At 40.6% G+C, this 23,270-nt stretch overlaps 1 protein-coding gene across 1 annotated transcript in view; it reads left to right on the forward strand.

Moving 5' to 3' along the window:
• Window positions 1-23,270, forward strand: part of LOC118230221 — a 249,467-nt gene that overhangs the window by 195,462 nt on the left and 30,735 nt on the right. The window contains exons 18-24 of the mRNA XM_035423076.1: window positions 3,508-3,804; window positions 4,250-4,534; window positions 5,107-5,403; window positions 20,223-20,252; window positions 20,988-21,008; window positions 21,766-21,810; window positions 22,027-22,080. Coding sequence (XP_035278967.1) covers window positions 3,508-3,804; window positions 4,250-4,534; window positions 5,107-5,403; window positions 20,223-20,252; window positions 20,988-21,008; window positions 21,766-21,810; window positions 22,027-22,080 — 1,029 coding nt within the window. The remainder of the gene's footprint in view (window positions 1-3,507; window positions 3,805-4,249; window positions 4,535-5,106; window positions 5,404-20,222; window positions 20,253-20,987; window positions 21,009-21,765; window positions 21,811-22,026; window positions 22,081-23,270) is intronic.

The following is a 23,270-nucleotide window of genomic DNA, read 5'->3' on the forward strand; positions in this document are numbered from 1 at the left end:
AACCTACAACTACAGTGTAAGCTGTTCACTTCTCTTTTACCCATGATTCTTCCACTGGCGGGAAAATGATTACTGCAAGTAAGAGGAAATCAATATCATTTGTCTCAAGTGTGAGACTGTGCTGACCATGGTACAGAACTGGGAAAATTTAGATGAGCTCAATGGTGATGAATCTGACTTTAAATCACAACAAATGATCTTCAGCACTATAGTTTCATGAAAGCCAACATGAACCTTAATAAAGGTTATTGGCATTTTCAAGTTCCGTGACCATTCCAGTTCCATTTTCTTAGAAATGGTACAATATGTGTTTCGCTGGAAGTGCTTCATGGTTTTCCTGTCATACAGAAATACTGCCAACTTCCTCATTCACATCACGTTTAAAAGAGTCTAAAACACCACATCCTGATGTTATTCTGACTTCAGTCCTCAAACATGCCTTCACGTCTCCCCTTCTCCTGCTCGTCGTCATTCTGCTGGAAAGTGAGTGCTCTCTCATGTATTTTCTTCTCGGTTCCTAATTTCAACTGACCTTTCTTACATTAAGAAAGAAATAAATGTTTTCTGTTGTGGCAAAGTAATTGCAGAAACCTAAACCTAAGCAAAATGAAAAACCTGCATTTCCTGATGAATTTGTACTTCACCCTTGTCCATCACCCTATTCAGGTGGGTTCACTACAGGTCTCTTTAGACATGCTGAATCTCAAGGTTAGTAATTATGCAATTATTGCAAATAGAGAAAGCTTGCTTAAAGAACAGAATTATTAAGTATGTATATTATAAATCTATATTTTTTATCAGCTTGAAAAAGTGTGCAACCCTCTTTGGGGTACAACATCATAGTGGTGTGGCTAGAAACAATATGTAGAAAGGCTTGTTAATCTTAGCGCAAAGCCCCTAGTGGTCGGCACGCCGGCGTGCCGAGATTGCTGAACTCAGACATTCAGTGCTACTGAGTTTCGCAGTGCCACCATTGTCGCTCTGGTCGTTCATTTAACACGCACCCCCTCCCTGCAGTCTCATCTACATAACACCCCCCACCCTTGACATAATGGACAATATTGTCTATCTTGGGATTCATAAAAATATTCTTTCACCACTAAAAAATCGAATTCCGTCATAGCAACAAGATAAACCCGACGATAGCCCTAAGATATGCCTATACAGCAGTGAAAACGCTGCTCACTGAATAACGAAATAAACGAGAAAAAGTTTTTAAAAATGATACCATGTCATTCTACAGTCAATATCTGGGACTAAATATTGAATAAATATACAACCTTAACATTGGTTTTACGCATAGAGATGTCCTTTTTGACACTGAGTGGTCATATATTGTCTTGGACAATCCGTTTGGGAAATATACGCGCATGTGCGATGCCTGGGTACCTTCCAAATTAGCTGTTTGTAATACCACACCTGTTGTTCACGGCGTCGTCGCCCTTTTTAGTACAGTCTGGCTTGATTGACAATTCATTTATTCAGTAGGTGAGAGTATAAGCTTTCTAACGATGTATAACATGTCTAATTCTGCTTTTGGAATAGCGTTTTATAGGTCAGCGTAACCGAAAATATTCTTAGCATCGCATTCACTTACGCATTCGCTCTGTGGTAGCTGCACCTAACGAAACGTGGTCAACAATTTTTTGTCATTTCTTGGAGAATACTAATATTGACATCGTTTTCTGGAGCAAAACAGAAGCGAATAGAACAGTATCATTAATACTGTCTCTGTCCCCATCTACTGAACGTAGATGAGATTTCATCATTGCTATGTAAGTATTACTGCTCAAAATATTTCGGTTATATACGTTATTTTTAAAATTGAGTGTCTTTAAATAGGTTAGTGGTGTTATATAATGTGGATATTTCACACTGTAATGTAAGCGTTGGGTGATAGTGTAATAGTTTTTGTGAAGCATGCAACAGTGATGACGTGAGAGTGGACGGTTGAAATTGTTTTCATGTTGTCCCATCCCCGTACAAGAAAACGTAGGAGAGTACAGAGTATAGAAATTCATACAATAGTTAATTATTACACATTTAGGTACTGTACCGCATTGTGTGACAATGTTTTTTGCATTATTTTCTAAATCTGATATCAATGTTTCATCTTAAACCTTCATAAGGGGCTCATTTATATGCTTTATAATGAACAGAAAACATTTTATTTAATTTTGGAGAGATTTTGGATATGTTTCTGGACGCCTAGATATTTTAGACCACTGTACGGACTGAAAGCTTGTAATTCCGACTTGAAAATGATGCGACAGTGATTTTCTTGAGTCAAAACAGTTGATTTGTAGTGAAATACGTGAATATGTTGTGATTCACAGCAATGTATAATTTAGACATTTTGGATAGACTTGGAGACGCTGCTTTGAACAGCTGAAAACATATCAGAACTCATGTAAAATGATATACCCAATATTGCTATAACTCTCCCATGCTCCTACAACGCCTTGGCCACAACTTCAGCTTGTTCTTATTAACTTTGCTATCACTTACCATACCATTCTTATAAATTCACTATGAATTCAATTGTGAATGGGCCCCAAGGAAAATCTTGCTTACAGCAAAGACTGAAATGGAAGTGCAGCTGTAGGAAAGTACTATAATATAGCTGTTTGGATGAATAACAAGCATACCTGATTATTGAATCTAAATGGATATTTAACTTTTTCAGGTAAACTGCCAAAGGCAGAGTTACAATTGCTTCCTGCAGTAATTTCCATGGAGGAATCAGTGAAACTGCAGTGCAGCAGACCTGACTCTGCCCCTGCATCCCACTGCACTTTCATCACTAATCAGAGAGGACCGATCAGTGGCTCAGACTGTGAGCGCTCAGTCACTGGAGCTGAGCTGCTCAGTGAAAGTCACAGCGCACGCAATGAGATCATCATGAGATGTGTCTACAGACTGGAGGGAGGAAGGATATTAACTCTTCATAGTGACCCCTCAACTTTAACTGTGCTGGGTAAGAATTCATAATTAAAATCTCCTCATGTTCTGAAATCTGCAGCCTGAAAACCACAGCAGGTGCGCCAGTCGATGAATATATAGATGCGATTCAGAAAACTAATAGATTAATCAGTGAGGGGTAAGACCTTTCTGTTTGTCTGTGTGTGTGTGTGTGCGTGTGTGTGTGCATGCGCACATTGCAGTCTGTAAGGACAGGCACACAATTTTGGTCATTTGGACTCTCTAATCCAGCATATTGTAGTTTCAATTAAACAATGAATTTGAGGTTAAAGTGCAGACTGTCAGTGTTAATCAAAAGCCTGTTTCTGGCTTCCCATAGGCCAAATGTTTCACTTATATAAAACGTACCCCAAGCAATGTGCACATGGGGTAAGGGATGCAGCTCAGTCACTCCAGCTCCTCTTGCCAGATCCCTACAAGTAAAACCATCAGGATGCTCATGCACATTTAGCCACAGGGAACACAATCAGGACTGTGACCCTGCAAATGCATTTCTATGCATGTTGTATTATTTGTGTGTTCCAGATCTGAGGAAGCCCAATATCTCAGTCTCCACAGAACACACTGAGACACACATTCGCTGTGAAGCACCACCTGACATCACTGGAGCTATTTTCTTCCTGTACTCCAACAGGAGTAGAACACATACTAAGAGCACCCAGGCTGGAACAGAAGAGCGAGCAGTCAGTTTCACTGTCCCCCGCAGCTCTGACTCCACTCTGACATACTGCTGTCGTTATAAGTTTAAGGCCATCAACTCTAAACGGAGTGACTGTGCTGAAGCTAAGAACAAGGACCAGAGTGGAAGAACAAAAGACCAAAGTACTGTACTCTTCTTTTCTCTCTGCAGTTTATAAAGCACACATGTACAACAAATTCTCAATTTAAAAGACAAGCGCTTATGGTATTTTGCTCTCCAGTCATTAAAACTGGATGTCATGCATCAACATTAACTTGTGAATGTTTATTAATTGTGCAAAGACCTTCCTTTGATCTTCTGTCGTATGCTTGTAAATCCAAATCTCTCACTTGCTTCTCATTTAGCTTCAGCCTGTTTTTATTACCTGGCTATCAGTTTCCATGTAGTCGCTATAAATTCACTAATAATTTGTGAATGAGCCTCAAAGACACTTTCACAACAAAGAAAAAAAACTGTAGTGGAAGCTTGTGGTCGAATAGCTGTAGGAAAGTGCCTACAATATAGCCGTTTGGATGAATATCAAGCATAACTGATTATTGAAACTAAATGGATCACTGAATGTTGCAGGTAAACTGCCAAAGCCAAAGTTAGAATTGAGTCCTGCAGTAATTTCCATAGAGGAATCAGTGAATCTGAGGTGCAGCAGACCAGACTCTTCCCCTGCATCCCACTGCACTTTTACCACTAATCAGAGAGGACCAATCAGTGGCTCAGACTGTGAGCGCTCAGTCACTAGAGCTGAGCTGCTCAGTGGGAGTCACAGCGCAAGGAATGAGATCACCATGAGATGTTTCTACAGACTGGAGGGAGGACCAGTTCTTCAGAGTGACCCTTCTAAAATGACTGTGCTGGGTAAGAATTCATAATTCTGAAATATGGAACCTGAAATAGGACAGTAAATATATATTAAATAGTCATTTCTAAATGAATGCTTCTGTAAAGAAATGCAAGACAGAAAAAATAATAAATAAAACATTGGGGGGCCAAAACCTTTCTGAAGGCACTGCATGGTTGTGTGTGCGCTGGTGTGTGTGTGTGTGTGCATGCATTTGTGTACATTTCAGTCTGGAAGCAGTTGGACAGTGACACAATTTTTGTCTTTTTGACTCTATACTCCAGCACATTGGATTTGAAATGAAAAAATGAAGATAAAGGTTAAAGCACAGACTGCCAGTTTTAATGTTTGTCATACCAAAAGCCTGTTTCTGGCTTCCCATAGACCTAATGTTTCACTTATATAAAACTAACCCAAGCAATGTGCACATGGGGTAAGGGATGCAGCTCAGTCACTCCAGCTCCTCCTGCCAGATCCCTACAAGTAAAACCATCAGGATTCTCATGCACATTTAGCCACAAGAAGCACAATCAGTAATGTGACCCTGCAAATGCATTTCTCTGTATGTTGTATTATTTGTGTGTTCCAGATCTGAGGAAGCCCAATATCTCAGTCTCCACAGAACACACTGAGACACACATTCGCTGTGAAGCCCCTCCTGACATCACTGGAGCTATTTTCTACCTGTACTACAGAAGGAGTTACACACATACTAAGAGCACCCAGACTGGAACAGAAGAGCGAGCAGTCAGTTTCACTGACCCCCGCAGCTCTGACTCCACTCTGACATACTGCTGTAGTTATCAGGTTGAGACCATCATTTCTGAACTGAGTGACTGTGCTGAAGCTAAGAACAAGGACCAGAGTGGAAGAACAAAGGACCAAAGTACCGTACTCTTATTTTCTCAATGTATTTTATTAGCCACACATGCACAATGAATTTGTGAGACAAGTGCTTATTGTGTTTTGCTCCTCAGTCATTATAACTGGATGTCATGCAACAACTACAGATGATTTATTAATTGAGCAAAAGTCCTTTGATTTTCTGTCATACAGGTATCCACTGTAAGGGTCCTTCTATCTCAATGAAGCGCCCTGGTTAAGTAGTTTAAACATACAATACAATACCAGAGTATGTATTAGGTAAAACCACTATCACTGGAGGGGTATCCAAGGAAATTTTGCCCTCAGCATTGATCCACACTTGTAATGTGAGTGTTAGTTTATTTATTGTCTGTGTGGGGTGAGTTCTAGCGAAACTGCTCAAAGTGGTGGTCAGCATGAGTTACCACATCCGGCTCCATTAGCGTTAGCTGCACAGCTGAGAGCACAGTGCGAGCAATGAGCTGGAAGCTGTACTGAAACAAAAGACACACCCCTAAGGACAGAGGTGCAAGAGGGGAACCAATATCGCTTCACTGTGACCGGGAGGGAGCTGATCCAGGGAACTGATCTGCCTCCCTCTGAGTTTCAGTGTTATTTCTACACAGAGGGGAGACAGCTGACTGAGACTCTTTCACTCTGTGAACGGTCCGCCACTAGGTCCAAGCTGCTCAGGGGAAGGAGTCAGTGCAGAAACCAAGATTAGAATGAGCTGCCAGTATATTGAGAACATAGGATACAATGTCAAGTTCCTATACAGTGAAGATTCTATGGTAACAGTACTTCATATGTCAGTATTACTCTGTTACGTCTTCATAGACTCTTACTTCTCTTTTTCTATTTAAACTATCTTGCACTAATGAAACACTTCTAATGAAGACAGGAGGTACAAACATTGTGAGTGGTCCAGATTGTAATTGCCAGTACTGTTTGCTGATCTGTTCCTTTCCTTTTCTTTGCTTTCTCGGAGTCAATCAGGTTTCTGTGGCGACACATCCTCAGTGCGCTGGTCCTCTTGGCTGCTATTGGAATACTCATAGAATACTTCATCTCCCACACACCAACCACAGGTCTGTGCTTCAACTGTCCACCCATCATCAGCCAATAGAAATGTACTTTTTAATCAGACATCTAATCTGAATCATACAAAGAAAGTCTTTATGTAAAACCTGCATCAAATATTCATAAGCACAACATAACTACTGCATAAATATTGATAAAAACATAGTCATTCAATATGCTTTTATATATTGTGCTGTTACCACCCACATTATACTTCATATTACCATTACATTCTGCTTTGGTTAAAAGTACGAATGTAATAATGTTGATATAGTGACTATGAATGTGTTACACAGCTATGAAAAGTTTGTAAATGTCATGGTTCTGTATTTTCTGTTTCTGTTTTTCCCCTTTTGGCCGCCAGATGGCAGCACTTCAATTTTGTGTTTCAGTTCGTTCTCGTTCTTTGTTCTCTGTGTTAATTGTATTATTGGTTTTAATTATTCTAACATTGTTCCCACCTGTGTCTTGTTATCCCCTCCTTTTCTGGTTTGATTGTTCTTTGAGTTCACCTGTGTCTTGTTACCCTTGTCTATTTAAGTTCTTTGTTTCTTGAATCGGGTGCTGGTTCCTTTTGTTTCATGTGTGTTTCTGCCCGCCTGTGGTTTGACCTGCTTGTGTCTGTGTCTGTGTCTGTGTCTGTGTCTGTGTCTGTGTCTGTGTCTGTGTCTGTGTCTGTGTCTGTGTCTGTGTCTGTGTCTGTGTCTGTGTCTGTGTCTGTGTCTGTGTCTGTGTCTGTGTCTGTGTCTGTGTCTGTTCTATGAGTTTTTGGACTTTTGGATTTTCTTCTGTTTTTTTTTTGTGTAGTAAATGTCTTTGTCTAAACTTTCCTTTTAAGTTCCTGTGTTTTTTCCACTCTGTGTCTGGGTCCTACCCTCCCGTACGTGGCAGTAAATCTCTTATTAAGGATGTGTTGACCAGTCCTGCCATTGACATTTGCTTATGGAGAAAAGTGGACTATTGGCTACATGCAGGTGGCAGGAGCTTTATTTCCATAAGCAACTTTGTAAAGCAATTATTATCAATGGGAAGGTTCAAAATATAACTTTTGTTTTTTAATTGAGAGTTTAGTTTTTCTGCAGGGCACAAAATAGTTTAATTTCATTAGGTAATTCTGGTTGCTTAGATGAATCATAAATTCATTTACTTCCAGTAGAGCACTTTACAGGAGGAAAACGTACTGTACATTTTTACCATGTTCAGCTACAGGTAACATTTACTGACATCCTGACTGATGCTGATTCATGATTGTGGGAGGGCTGGTGGCCCAGCAGGGCAGTTCATATATGATCATGGTTCTGCCACAGGAGCCAGACTTTCAGTTGCCATGGTAGTGCCCATCTCATGCACAGGAGTGACTGCTCTGTTTGGTCAGGCATGTGTGCTCTGCCTATACCAGCTGTGTATGAAATGCACTGTTTTGCTGAAATTTAAGTTCAGCTGGTGGAATACAGAATGAAAGCAGCGACTGGCAGCACGCACTTCAGGGAGACTGATAATGTGATTAGATGATGGCTGCATAGTCAGTACTGCTGATGTATCAAATTTCAGCAACTGAGGCCTTTTTATATGCTTAAGAAAGTATCCATTGTTGGCTCTTATGGTAAATGTTGTATTGTAAAAAAATTTTTTTTTTTTAAATCACTTTCTGAAATTGTGCTGCTGGTTTATCTTTGGATTTAATTCCTCCCTATGCAAGTGCATATATTAGTTGACTAATTTCATTTTCATGTGTTTTGTTTCATATGCTGCAGGCAGGAAGAGCAGAGGGAATGAGAACACTGGGCAGTTTGTGGAGACATTGTGCTGAGACATGAGAGCGATTAGCCTGTTTACCTCTACAAATATACAGTACGCATACACAATAAATAAAAATATACATAAAACCACACATAAATACAGAACATGTATATTTATAAACAAACATAACATAGATACATAGTCACAAAATGACATACTGTTTTAACTTAAAATAAAGAGTACTCAAATATTTACTACTGTAGTCTGTATTTCTGCAATGTCATTTCTAACTTGTTTTCATCCATTTAAAAATGTATGCTCTCAATTTCATATTTATTACAAGCACTTGTGAACTACCCAAGTTGGTTTGTTTACAACAATATTGTTCTTATTTTGTTCTTTTGTCCATTATTTTTGTTTCTTGTATAGCATAAATTGAAAAAAAGACAAAGCTCGTCATAAAAATACACACAATATTTGTTGGAAAGAAGGGCTGCAAGTTTTATTTATTCATTTATTTATTTATTTTATCTTGTGCGTCAAATCAGAATTCAGTGCTCTTTTGCAGTGAAGACACAGATAATCAAATTGGGAATGCAAGGGATTGTTTGGCAAGTCAGATGTAGGGGATCATTTGGTTGCCAGAGAACCCGTTTTTGGGGGATTTGAGCAGGACTCCAGGGTTATCACATCTACTCTATTCAGTCTGGATGGTGACTTATTGTTTCATCTAAAGGATGGTAACCTCACCCAACACCATGTTGCACCATTGAATTTATATTAGGTCCCCACATGACTACCAACACCTTTTCAGTGCAATTTCCATTTCCCTGGAGGCCCGCATGCAAGCCCTAAGTAAACCCACAGCTGCTTAGCTACAACAGTTTGGCATGGGAAGGGTACAGGCTCATATGACTGCTGGCAAACATATGGTATATAATGTCTGATTTTGACATAAAGAAAAGGCATTAGCAGCAGTGATTTAAGCATCAAAATAATAGTGTGCCATTATTTTTTTACATTTTAATCTGCTGGTGCTCTAATCCAGAGCAATGTAAAATAAGCACACACCCACACATACATTAACGCATTCAGTGATGAACGCCAACAGGCACAAACTATAACTAATCAAACCATACTCATGTGAAGCATGGCAAGGTTCAAGTGCTGAAGCTCATCAACAACAAATAATCCACCTGATGAATTCTTGCAATGTAAATGTGTTAGCTAGCTGTCTTGCTATCCTCTGAGGCTACGAGCTGAAATTTTTCCATATACTAAAATGACAGATCATCTTTTTTTCCTCTTTCATTGTCAGTCAAAATCTCCACTACATTTGAATTCATTTATGGCGCAGACAGAGATACATGTTATGCATCTTGCACTACACTGCCATCTGCTGGTGGCGCCTGGCCCCACAGGCATTACATTACATTACATTACAGGCATTTAGCAGACGCTCTTATCCAGAGCGACGTACAACAAGTGCATTAGGTCAAGGTGCAGAGGTGCAAAAGAAACACACTAGAGTGAAGTAAAGATCGTACTGCCAGAAGTGACCACATCGATCAGGACTCCAACCCTGTAGAGTAACCTGTTCAGCAAACAACAATCCTACCAAGTACAAACTAGCACTGGAATCACATTTGCCTAATCAGACAAAAACAATCCTGCCAAATAAACTAACGTAATCATATTATCCTAACTAGGTACATTGAGCTAAACTATAGGCTAGGGAGGGGTGGGGAGAGGTGCAGCCTGAAGAGATGAGTCTTTAGTCTGCGTTTGAAGGTAGTAAGATTCTCTGCTGTTCTGACCGCCACGGGGAGGTCATTCCACCAGCGGGTAGTTCTGGATGACGGAGGGATCCAGAGTGGGCTTTTTCAGCAGTGGGGTGATGTGGGCGAGCTTGAAGGAAGAGGTCAAGGTGCAGAGGCCTCTAATGAGAAGCTGTCAGTGGGCTTTGGCCTTACGGTTTCTCTTTCCATGGGGCTCCCGCCCCTTATCTCGCCCTGAGTTCAAAGATCGCTCCAGTCCTGTCCTTCGCTCCATGGTCACGGACTGTTTCAACCCTATTCCTCCCTTGCCCTGGTCTTGCCGCTGTCTGGAGCTCCATATCCATCATCCGGCTCCTCTAAACTGCACTGTTCTGAGCTATACCATTTGCTATTCTATCATTCCTGTTAGCTTTCATCTCAGCTGTAACCTGCTTACCCAGTTTATTTGCTGTCTCTATACCAAATTGGCCAGTGGAGGATGTGCTCCCCCTCAATAGCAGGGTTCCTCTCGAGATTTCTTCTCATTGGGGAGTTTTTTTGCTGCCATTTGAGGTTTACTTACAATTACAATTTAGCCAGAGTGACTTTCCTAGATCACATTACTACATACAATTCATATACATGGCTGGATATATTACTCAACCAATTTAGGCTCAGTACTTCGCTATAAGGTAAAATGGCAGAGTCCCAGCTGGGATTCGAACTCACAACCTTTTGAGTTACAAGCCTAGTTCCCCCACCTAAAAGGTACATAAATGGCCTGCAACTGAACATGGCTGTGGTTTCTTGTCCCACCCCAAAAATGTACTTCCGTATTCACACGATCAGTCTGAGACAAGTATCTGCTCTTCTTTCTTTTTGCTCACTGCTGTGTTCCTCCTCTTTGAAATGTGGTCCCAGTTCTACACCACTCTGCTGCTGGCCTTTGCCATCCAGCTGGTCTGTGAGTGAAACAAGTATTTCTCTCTTTTCTTGTTCCTCATTCTCTTTCTGCGTTCTCTGTCTGTCACAGTGGCCAGCAGTGACAGATCTGCAGCAGTTAATTTCTTCTAGTTCTCGGTGGCTTTGTGACAATGTGTTTATTTCCAGTTTCGTTTCTTTTTCATCTAAACTAATCACATTTCTTTATGTAGATTTTTACAAATGTTTACATTTCAGGCTGATCATGGCATGTCAGAGAAAGTTAACAATAAATATCTGGAGGACAGTTTTGATCAAACTTTAATTTGTTTCATTTGCCTTATGTTCGCCAGATTTCATACTGCACGCCGATGCTGAAGGTCAGTATAAAAGCCACAAATAGCATTATCCAAATTTATCACATTTCCCTTCTGGTATCTGCAGCCAGATTAGTGAGATGGTTCAATATGTTGTCCAAGTTATTAGGTCAAGCAAAGGGATTCTTTGGTGCTTTATGTTACTATGATCTGTGTGCAAAGCTAAATTATTAAATATATGCTGGTCCATTTAAGATCATAGGAGGATATATGACATATCCTCCTATGACCCGGCAATTCATTTCTGTTCCCTGCAGGGAATATGAGTCGCTGGTCTTAATCACAAAAAGCATGTTTTCTCATGAGGATATTTTAATTTATTTAATTTATTTTTAATATTTTTTAATATTTACTATATTTTAGCTTTTTTGGAGTCAATCCTGTCTTTAACATTTAACTGAAACATGTACTGTATAGATGTTCTGATTTTGAATGGCTGTAGATAGACAGACAGAGAATACTGTAAAACAGAAGGAGAAATAAGAATGTTTTATTGTTATCATCCTCTCATATTTACAATTAGCAATGGTACACTACATATTCTCATTTTATTGTATTTTAATTTTGGTGTGTATGTACGGTACCTTGCAGCAGACTGAAATGGGTATTTCTCAGGAAACTGTTGCATGCGGTCTGAAACCACTGATAGGGTCTCAGGAAATTTTTTGTACAAACTTTTCATCAACAGGACTTAGAGCTAAGGGTTCATCACATTCAAAGATCATTCATGATTTCACAAAAAGCCTGACTGGGCCTCTTTCTACTTCAGACATTGACATTGATAGAAAACATTATATGTGGAAATGCAATAACTTGTTGAATGACAGATAAAAGCATTTATCATCTTTAAATTATAGCTATTGTTTGAGTTTCAGTATGTACTATGGTTAGTATTAATACATTAGCTTTACATAACAGTAATGTGTTCAATGACAGATAACAATTTGATTTAAATCTGTTTTTGTGGTAAAAGGTAGAGAAAGTGGGGAGCACTATAATTATGAAAACTCAGCATGTATTTTGATTTTTGATTGTTTTGACATTAAACATATTGCAAAGACAGGGAATTGTAGCTTGTTAAGCTTTAACTTTGACTGGATTTCTGTGGCAAAAGATTCTGTGTGCATGGTCTCAAGTTTCTGAAGAGGCTTCCCGCATTTCTGTTGGTTCTTTGTATATCAGTAAGAAAACATTTAACAGAAACAATTTGTAACTATACACAAAAGTTTTGAAATGGTATAAATACATAGTATATGTGTAATGAAATGGTAATAAAAGTAATATTTTACTTGTTGATATGTATACCACTTTAGGCAGGGAGAGACTGCTCTCTTAATACTGTAAATATTATTTGTTAAGGCCTGATATTAACACACCTTTTAGGATTTTATGCAGTTCAGTATTTCTGCTCTGTGACCTGTGCGTTCTCTTTTCATAGACCTACAGAAACCAGAGATTGGTGTGGGGAACAGTGGTGGGAAGGTGGACCTGGCCTGTCAGATAAGGCTGAAACACCACCCACCTGGCACTAATGTCACCTGTAACCTGTACATTGGAGACTCATCTGAGCCCTTCAGAAGCACATGGACCACACAAAAAGACAAAGTCTGTAACTTTTTAGTGAAACTGGATGACCTGAAGCAGGGTCTGCAGTCTGTGGGGGCGACAGAAGTGAGCTGCGATTACTCTGTCCCCACAGACCCCCGCTCTCCTTCCCCACGCAGTGACAAAAGAAAAATAGAAGGTGAGTAATTCTCTGTACTTACAGTTAGGAAAATACAGCCATAATGTTAAAAGAACTGGTCTGTGTGTCATGAGAAGTTTGTCAGTCATTATTTGCCTCCTTTTATGCAATGTTTCAAAATGCAAAGCTCACTCTAACAATCTGTTTTATCAGGACTCTCTCCAGAGCCATCAACCTTTTCTAAAGCAGGTACATACTTTTATATATGTGCTTTCTACTTGAAGAATTTTACATGGGTTTGGATTAGAAGATTTCAGCATTACAATATCACAATAAACTATTATTCCATATATAGAAGAAAAAAATATTTTCTGTATTTGCTCTCCCAATTTGGACGGGTATTTATGTTGTAGGGGAATCAAGATGTTCCCAAAAACAGGTAAAATGACCGTTAGCCCAGGAAGAAGCAGATCAAAAGTTTGTAGTAAAAACAGGAAGATTTATTACGCAGCCGGCTACGGGAACAACTCAGCAAGGAAGTTCAAAATAGTATTGGTGGGTGATCAGATTTATACAGTTTCCAGTAGACTGGTATTTGCATATTGTGGAATTATATTGTTAAAAGGGAGCACTGCCTCTGATTGGTGATAGAGGCTGTGCTTCCTTCCGATTGGACCATTCAAATTCAAATCCATCCTACCTATTCAAACAGGTACCATTCACATTGAAATTGAATACAACAGGGGGGCTCACCCCCTCCCCCCCCCCCGGGGCCCAGCGGAAACTTCCCAAACACAGAATACACAAAACTGTCTGTTTCCCAACAGTCCCTCCTTTTTGACCCAACATAAAGCATATGGCGAGGTCAACTTGCTTACAGGAAATCTGAACAGTATTGTCAATTGGTCAGTTACACCTCCCACATATAGAACCCAGGCCTAAAATCCCCTTGTGGCACGCCTATGGCAACCGTGGCAAGGAAAAACTTCCAGATTTTAATATGAAGAAACCTTGAGCAGAACCCGGCTCACAAAGGGGAAGCCCATCTGCTGCTGGTCGGCACTGGGCAGACAGTAAGAGAGGTTGACCAATATTCTAAAAGTGTAGTAAGCATGATATATGAGAACCCATTGATATGGGTAAGGCCGGCTGCATAATGTTAAAGAAAACAAAGGAAAGAATTCTACAAGTGTCGTGTACAAGGCCTATTACCAGGTACAGGCACCTCTACTTACAATGTGACAATACACACAAATACCACCTTCTAGCCACTGGGCCATTTGTTGCCTTTTCTCTGCATTTGTTATTAGGGTTAACACCCAGCTATGAAGTGCTGGAGCAGAGGTGTTTACTGGTGACATCAGGAGTGATTAGAATAGAGATAGTGGTAGAGGTGTCAGTTCGATTAGAGCAGTAGGAAATGTTAGGCATTGATTAGTTTGGTTAGGAAGTAGTCCTCCGTTTGTCACCAATATTGTGCCATTCGCTATGGACCCAGTGGCTACCTTTCACTATATACTATACAACATTACAACAAAACACCAAAAATGTACAACATTAAAAATGTCTTTTGTGGGGCCATCATCCAGGTTCAACTTCCGCCTGCCGTGTTGGTGCACATCTTGTCCTGGAAATATGTGTGTGAATGGAGAGATAGATAGCCCCCAGGGGCTATAAGGGTAGACGGGGATTATTGTGCCCCATATTGGGTCTCACCCTTGTATTTTCCTAACTATGTGATGTAGGACCACACCAGAGTTCCAGTCACTGGAGTCAGCTGATGGAATCATGAGCCTGTGTGGTCCAGACCAAATTTGGATAAAATGTCGTCCAATTATGTTTTTCACCAGGATCCAGGTTCAACCAGGAATGTTGCTTTGTCCTCAGCTGGGTCAGGTCCAGTTCTGTGATCCTGTGAAAGACACTTGGGACACAAGCCTGCAATATTCACTCAAAACAAATGATTAGTCAGTTTGAATTGATTAGTTGGTTTCTTGTACCAATCCCCCATTTTGTATTGGGGGTTCCTGCACTAGTCAGGAATCTCCTATCCACCCACAAGCTCAAATATCACCAGTCATTTAAAATCCTTCCTCCATCTCTGGTGTATTTACATGGCCTCAGTTGCCCTTGGTAACCCCACAGATCACCCACAGTTACATTTTAATGTTGTATAATATTTATAAATATATGTAGGGCTGATAGCCCTATAGGATGATATCTAATTTATTTATTTATTTTTACTCCCTTATCTTGGGCTCATAAATGAAGAATATTTAGGGGCTTATGGTGTCCACATCCTTATGCTATTTCTTAAAATATATATATGCAGCCCATGCCCAATAGATCACTACAGTCTCTTAAAGCGTAACCAATTACTCCACAATGCTTTTTTCAAAAAATGGGAAGACTACCATCAATTACCATGGTCAGGAAATCACCACTGCCTCTATTCAATTCATTCCCTGAATTACCATAAGTAGCAGCGTATCTCTAAAGGCCCGTTCTCACCTTTTTCCCTAGCAGAGAACACATAGCAGCCTTCCTAACCTTCTTCACTTAACCTGTCTTTCACCATTTTTAGTCCCCACAATTGAAAAACTCTTCAGAGATCTGTAGATTAGTCATTATTAACCTTACTCCATTATTTCAGGTTCATATAGGGTCCGCAGTCCTTAGGCTAATAAACCGGAACCTCAATCAGTTGATACTATTATCTATGATTCTATTGTATTACTTAGGTAATACATTCTGTCAACTATATTGTGTACACTTCATATCAGTCTGCATCTAGATATAATAATATATAATTATAAATGCGCGTTACTGGCCAACACTTAACAAACTATCAAGAACAATACGAACACGAAACAATAAAGACTCAGAACAATGTCAAACAACAATAATGACCCAAAACAGTATCGAAAACACAACAATGACGTGATTCACGTCGGACACGAGTAAGCTTCTTAGGAAAAGCGGCTATAATAGCCCACTCACCTAATACTCCAGGTACGGTACAACCTTCGTCCCCTGGACTGAGGGCCAAAAACTCAGCCTGCCTCAGCACAAACTCACAAAAACCTAAGTGAGAGACTACTCCCTTGTCTCTCACTCTAGGCCGAGGCGCAAAAACTCAACTCTCCTCGGGACATAAAAACACAGACAAGAGTACGCTTCGTAGGTATTTCTAAACCTACTACCCAAGATATGAAAATAGTTTGTCACCTTGGACTGCGGGTTGAAATGTCAACGTGCCGCGGTAACGTACTCACAGATACTCAAGTTAGAGACACTCCCTTGTCTTTAACTCTGAGCCGGGGCGCAAAAACTCAACTCTCCCCGGGACATGAAAACACAGACACGATATTCGCTTCATCGGTCCCCACGACCGAATAACCAGACGTGAAAATAATTAGTCACTCTGGGCCGTGGGCCAAAAACTCAGCCTGCCGCAGCTACGCAACCACGTATTCACCTTTTGTTCTTGGCGTGAAAACTCACTCTCCGCAGGTTAGGATGAACATCACCCTGTCACAGTATAGCTATATTCAAAATCATCATCAGCGCTGGTACTTTCAAAACATTACCTGATACAAAATCAGTTAAAACATAACATCACAATAGACACAAAAAGACGCAGCTTTTAACTACAAACAATTAATTGCTTCTACACCGGTCAAGTTACAGTATAGGTTACATACCACTGGGTGGAGCGTTCCAGACCTCCGCAAGTTTGCCTCCCAATTGTCTAACTATATGGTGGTAGAACAAAGTAGTCACTCCTTTTGCATTGGTCGGGGAACCCACGGAGGTCCGGAATCGAATCCACCCTGCTCGCAGCGCCAATTTGTAGGGGAATCAAGATGTTCCCAAAAACAGGTAAAATGACCGTTAGCCCAGGAAGAAGCAGATCAAAAGTTTGTAGTAAAAACAGGAAGATTTATTACGCAGCCGGCTACGGGAACAACTCAGCAAGGAAGTTCAAAATAGTATTGGTGGGTGATCAGATTTATACAGTTTCCAGTAGACTGGTATTTGCATATTGTGGAATTATATTGTTAAAAGGGAGCACTGCCTCTGATTGGTGATAGAGGCTGTGCTTCCTTCCGATTGGACCATTCAAATTCAAATCCATCCTACCTATTCAAACAGGTACCATTCACATTGAAATTGAATACAACAGGGGGGCTCACCCCCTTCCCCCCCCGGGGCCCAGCGGAAACTTCCCAAACGCAGAATACACAAAACTGTCTGTTTCCCAACAATGTGTAGGTCAGTTTAATCGCTGCAAGTCGGTTCAGGGCTAGCATGCACAGCCTCTGAAACCATGTAACCAGCAGCCACTTCTTTTAATCCGCACAGACAGGACACAATTATTGTATGAGAGGTTTCACAATATCACAGCAGAAACGTTACTACACGTGTCCAGCCAACATTTTCCACTGGAATGTGTTACTTACAGCAGTGTCTGCTCTCACAGTTCAAAAGATTACAGTGTAAATACAGACCCTTGTCTTTTCTCTCCACGCAGTGACAGATCCACTAGTAAGTTACCAATTAAATAACAAGCATTATGAGCTCTACGTAAAGCTGAGAGCTGCCAGTTTGCCCTTTCACTGTGCAATTTATTCGTTTGTTGTTTGTTTAGCCACAGCATTGCACCCTGTACAGTGATAGTTGTGTATAATGTCATGATCTTGTCATGTTTCCAGACCAAACGGACAATTGCCCCTCACATTCATTACATTACAGGCATTTAGCAGACGCTCTTATCCAGAGCGATTTACACAACTTTTACATAGCATTTTACATTGTATCCATTTATACAGCTGGATATATACTGAAGCAATTTCGGTTAAGTACCTTGCTCAAGGGTACAACGGCAGTGTCCTTACCGGGGAATCGAACCTACGACCTTTCGGTTACAAGCCCAGTTCCTTACCCACTGTGCTACACTCCTCCGTCCACAATTCACATTCACATTAACTTGATCTTCAAGTGGGTGTAGCTGTGACAAGCACTGCAATGTGTCAATTCCTTGTGCTTCACACCCAGCCAGAGACACACTGCTACAGCACCATCTGTAGGCAGATCCATTTAGTGAAGCAATTGTCGTAGCTGTGAATAAGCAAGACAAGTATGTTTACCCTAACAAGCACATATAGTTCATTATACAGTTCATATTTTGACTAATATCAATTTAAGTTATGTAATCTTTCATATATTCTCTCTTTATATCAAGTTTTACTGTACATAATTTGCCAAAATATAATTACACTGCTTTGATCAGCTGAAAACAAACTGGATAAGCACATACATTCAGCACTCATGTTAAATGATGTACCCAATATTGCTGTAATTCTCACATGCTCCTACAGTGCCTTGGCCGTAACTTCAGCTTGTTTTTATTAACCGTGTTATATCTTTTGTAGTTCCTACAAATTCATTATAAATTCGATTGTGAATGGGCCCCAAGGTAAATCTTACTTCCATCAAAGAAACAAAACTGAAGTGGAAGTTTGTGGTCGGGTGCTGTATGAAAGTGCCTACAATACAGCTGTTTGAGTGGAAAATCAAGCATAACTGATGATTGAAACTAAATGGATCATTGAACTTTTGCAGGTAAACTGCCAAAGGCTGAGTTAGAATTGAGTGCTGCAGTAATGTCCATTAAGGAATCAGTGATACTGAGGTGCAGCAGACCTGACTCTGCCCCTGCGTCCCACTGCACTTTCACCACTAATCAGAGAGGACAGATCAATGGCTCAGACTGTGAGCGCTCAGTCACTGGAGCTGAGCTGCTCAGTAGGAGTCACAGCGCAAGGAATGAGATCACCATGACATGTTTCTACAGACTGGAGGAAGGAGTGAAACCTGCTCTTCGTAGTGACGCCTCCACAGTGACTGTGCTGGGTAAGAATTCATAATTCTGACATATGGAGTCTGAAATATAACAGCAGGTGCTAAGGTCAGTTAATATATAATAAATAGTCATTTCTAAATGAATGTTTCTGTAAAGAAATGCATGACAGAAAAATTATTAATCATTGGGGGGCCAAAACCATTCTGAAGGCACTGTATGGTTGTGTGTGCGCTGGTGTGTGTGTGCGTGTGTCTATGCATGTGTGTACATTTCAGTCTGGAAGCAGTTGGACAGTGACACCATTTTTGTCTTTTTGACTCTATACTTCAGAACATTGGATTTGAAATGAAACAATGAAGATAAAGGTTAAAGCGCAGACTGTCAGTTTTAATTTCTGTCTTACTAAAAGCCTGTTTCTGGCTTCCCATAGACCTAATGTTTCACTTATATAAAACTAACCCAAGCAATGTGCACATGGAGTAAGGGATGCAGCTCAGTCACTCCAGCTCCTCCTGCCAGATCCCTACAAGTAAAACCATCAGGATGCTCCTGCACATTTAGCCACAGGGAACACAATCAGTACTGTGACCCTGCAAATGTATTTCTCTGTATCTTGTATAATTTGTGTGTTCCAGATCTGAGGAAGCCCAAAATCTCAGTCTCCACAGAACACACTGAGACACGCATTCGCTGTGAAGCCCCTCCTGACATCACTGGAGCAAAGTTCTTCCTGTACTCCAACAGGAATAGAACACATACTAAGAGCACCCAGGCTGGAACAGAAGAGCGAGCAGTCAGTTTCACTGTCCCCCACACATCTGGCTCTATTCTGACATACTGCTGTAGTTATCAGTTTGAGACCATCAACTCTAAACTGAATGACTGTGCTGAAGCTAAGAACAAGGACCAGAGTGGAAGAACAAAAGACCAAAGTACCGTACTCTTCTTTTCTCTCTGCAGTTTATAAACCACACATGCAAAGTTAATTCGCAACTTAAAAGACAAGCGCTTGTTGTATTTTGGTCCTTAGTCATTATAACTGGAGGTTATGATTTGACATTGACTACAGAAGATTTTTTCATTTATTTATTAATCCATTTATTTATTCAGATGTATTCATTCATTATTCATATTCAATAGTCCTCCTTTGATTTTCTATTATATGGCTGGAAACCCATTGCACTTGCCATGTCCCATAAATGAGATGCCAGGTTATAGTTTTGGCACTAGATAGAATGAGTGGAGTTAAGGCTGTTTACTACAAGAAGCTGTCCTGCTGCTCTGACCCCTGTGGATAAATTATCCCCTAAGTGAAAATACATAATTTAAAATATAACCAAATTTCATTAATGTTCATGTTCTTTCTGCCAAGAGTGAGATTGCTCACCTGAAATTCTTTTTTTCCCCTGTTTCCAGGATACACCACCACAGACAACCCACAGACAGGTAAATAAAAGTAGTTGCCAATCGTTATTTTACACAGTTCAGGAAAACACTGTTACACATGACACCATGCCCATCACCCCTACGTCTGCTATTACCCCGAAGGCGCCCCACCCCCCTTCCTTCCCACAGCACAGGACACGCAGGTAAGCACACTGCACACACACCAGTAACATGGCAAAGAACACACTGCTCTGCATAAGGGGGTGACTCAGCACTGCACACTCAATACACTACTTGCACAGTGAGCTCCCCTACCCCTCAGGCCCGTGCTGTGGAACCCCTATTTTGCCTTCGAAAGAGGGGGGGAAACAAACCTAAGCTTGCACACAAACAACAGAAAGGACAACAAAACTTAAATAAAACTGAAAGATAACGGGGGATGTAGCATCGGCTGACGCCACACTGCCCAGCCAAGCTACACCCCAAATAAAAAATTAAAAAATAAAAATCCCCAGTCTGGCGCCCCGCTCGCACTTGCACTGCCTGGGTCTTCCATCCACCGCGTCTCAAGCCCCTCACCTTCCTGGGGGAGTTAGAGCAGCCTGCATCAGCCGGTGGTCCTCCCTCCGTGACAGCAGACACACGCACCCTGTGACACAGCACAGAATCGCTCACGCTCCGTACTGTACAGGGAATGAGTTTCCACACTGCCATTGTTGGCCACTCCAGAACTTGCCTGTTTTGCCTGAGCTTCGGTTTGCTAACTCACTCTTTTTCTCCCCCTTCTCCCCCCAGCTGTCACTGGTTCATCATCAGGTAATCTTTTCCTACTGCCACCAAAAATAACACTCTCACTCACGCCACACAGAGACAACGTGAAACGAAATAGAAAAGAAACAACTCTGAGTGGTTGACAGGCCACACCATGCAATGCCACTGGAGCGTTTTCCTCCCCTACAGTCTCTCCCTTGACTGTGCTCTTCCCCCCACTTTTATCCTCATTCAGGTGCACCCCATTCCCTCATAAACCAACTCCTTCCACCTAATCAACCTTGCAGCATGGTTCCTGGCTCACAGACTACTGACATTGTCATTGGCTTGCAATGTACTAGGAGCTGAAGCCCATGTATAACAATGAGGTTCCATTTTGAAAAACTGGCAAAAGATTGAAAAACAGAGATGCATTATGTGTTGTGCGTGTTAGGAATAAAGGCTAATCTCTAAAGTTTTTTCTGAAAAATTTGTGGATCCAAAGCAATAACTGTCATGTAGTTTTTCACTTTGTATTTATATGATTTACTTGTTGAACTGTGTTAGACCAGGTATTGGCTGTGAGGGGTTCTTTTTTCTCAATGAAGCACTGTGGTTGTTCTCACGTCTGCATCTGCTGCTACTTCTAACCCTTCAAAAAATATCTTTCCAACACAAAATTGCTTTCTAATACGAAGTTCCTGTGGGATTTCATAATATTTACTAATCACATTGTTTCAATAGGATAAGTCAACAAATATCCCATTCTGGTAATGAAAGTAACAATCATTTGTGTTATTTTTCTCTTTCCTTCTTTCTTTAGAGAAAGAGAAGCCACCCACATCACCTCCTGTGATGACTAAGAAAAGTATTTATACTTCCGCTGTGTTCTGATATGGGAAACAATGGCTTTAAAGAAAAAACTAGTTAGTTTGAGTTGATATCAAACTTTGACTCATTTCTAAATCTGTCTTTCAGTTAAGTTATGATTATGCCCCAAATGAATTATAACTTTCAATTTGTTGTACAGATGAGTATAACCTTATATGTATTTTATATAAATTCATGTTTTTTGCCTTTCTAGCCTCGACTGCACATTCTACAACCACTTTTAACACCACAGCAAGTCTCCAATCCAGTGGGTATCCTCACTATTGTTGAAAATTAATTTCTTTTAAACTTACCATTGGACTCCTCTCTGTGACTTTTAATCTGCGTGGACGATTTAAGGAAGTTTGTTCCAGACGAAACCGAAATGACCATGTGCGCGTTGTTGCCACATCACCACACAAACTGCAGAGTCCTCAAGATCTGCTTTTCTCTGTCTCTGTCAGATAATTGCCTTTTACACAATTTAGGCCAAACTTGATAAACCACATGCATTGTTTGTACTCTATGGTAGGCAGAGGGAAATGAACATTTTAAGCAAAGTGACTTTTTATCCTTCTCTTAGGCTAGATGCAGTTTACATATTAAAAGTGTGTATAATATTTTATGAGTAAGCTGAAAATGCAGTACACTGTAACTGTGACTAGTGTAACCAGGGTTCGAGTTATAATCTGAGCTTTGTGGGGGTCTCTAAATAACTAACGTTAGGGGTGGAGATAAATAAATAAATAATAGCCTAATGGGTGTACTTTCTGAGAGAGAGAGAGAGAGAGAGAGAGAAAAGCTAGTGCTAGCTGTAACACTAGCAGGTCAATTGTGTGTCCAAGTATGTGGTGGTGGTCCCACATTCAGAAGCATCAGGTTTGGTAGCAGAGCAAGCATGCTCCGTAGCAGCAAACCTAGTGCTAGAGCATGCTTGCTCTGCTACCAGACCAATAACTGTCAATTGTGTCATTAATTATTTATCAATATGTTTTACTTGTTGAACTGTGTCAGACCAGGTATTGGCTGTGAGGGTTCTTTTGTCTCAATGAAAAGCTGGTTAATTGCTTAAAAACAAAATAAAAGGCCACAGTATGTACTAGAATATGTGGAGATCCAGAATAACTCCCTCAAAATGTGAAAGTTGGTGCTCATTTCACTCAGTGTCTAACTCTCCTCAAATCCCCTTTACAAATTTCAGCCTGGTTGAAGACACCAGTGGGTATTGGAGTAATTCTCACTGTGATTGTGATCCTCCTAGGAATGACAGGAGCCGGTCTGTACTGGATACACAGTGAGTCTTTCTGATGGCTACTCTGTAGTGTGCACTAGTCCTGCGTTTCTCAAGTGTTGGTGACCACTCTATAGCAAGAGGCCATAAGTACATTAAATGGTTAACATTTGATTCCTTTATCTAACCCATACTACAGGCTGCAACACAGTGACTGTTTAATAGAC

The sequence above is a fragment of the Anguilla anguilla genome, chromosome 1, assembly GCF_013347855.1.
Source record: "Anguilla anguilla isolate fAngAng1 chromosome 1, fAngAng1.pri, whole genome shotgun sequence".
Lineage (NCBI taxonomy): Eukaryota > Metazoa > Chordata > Actinopteri > Anguilliformes > Anguillidae > Anguilla > Anguilla anguilla.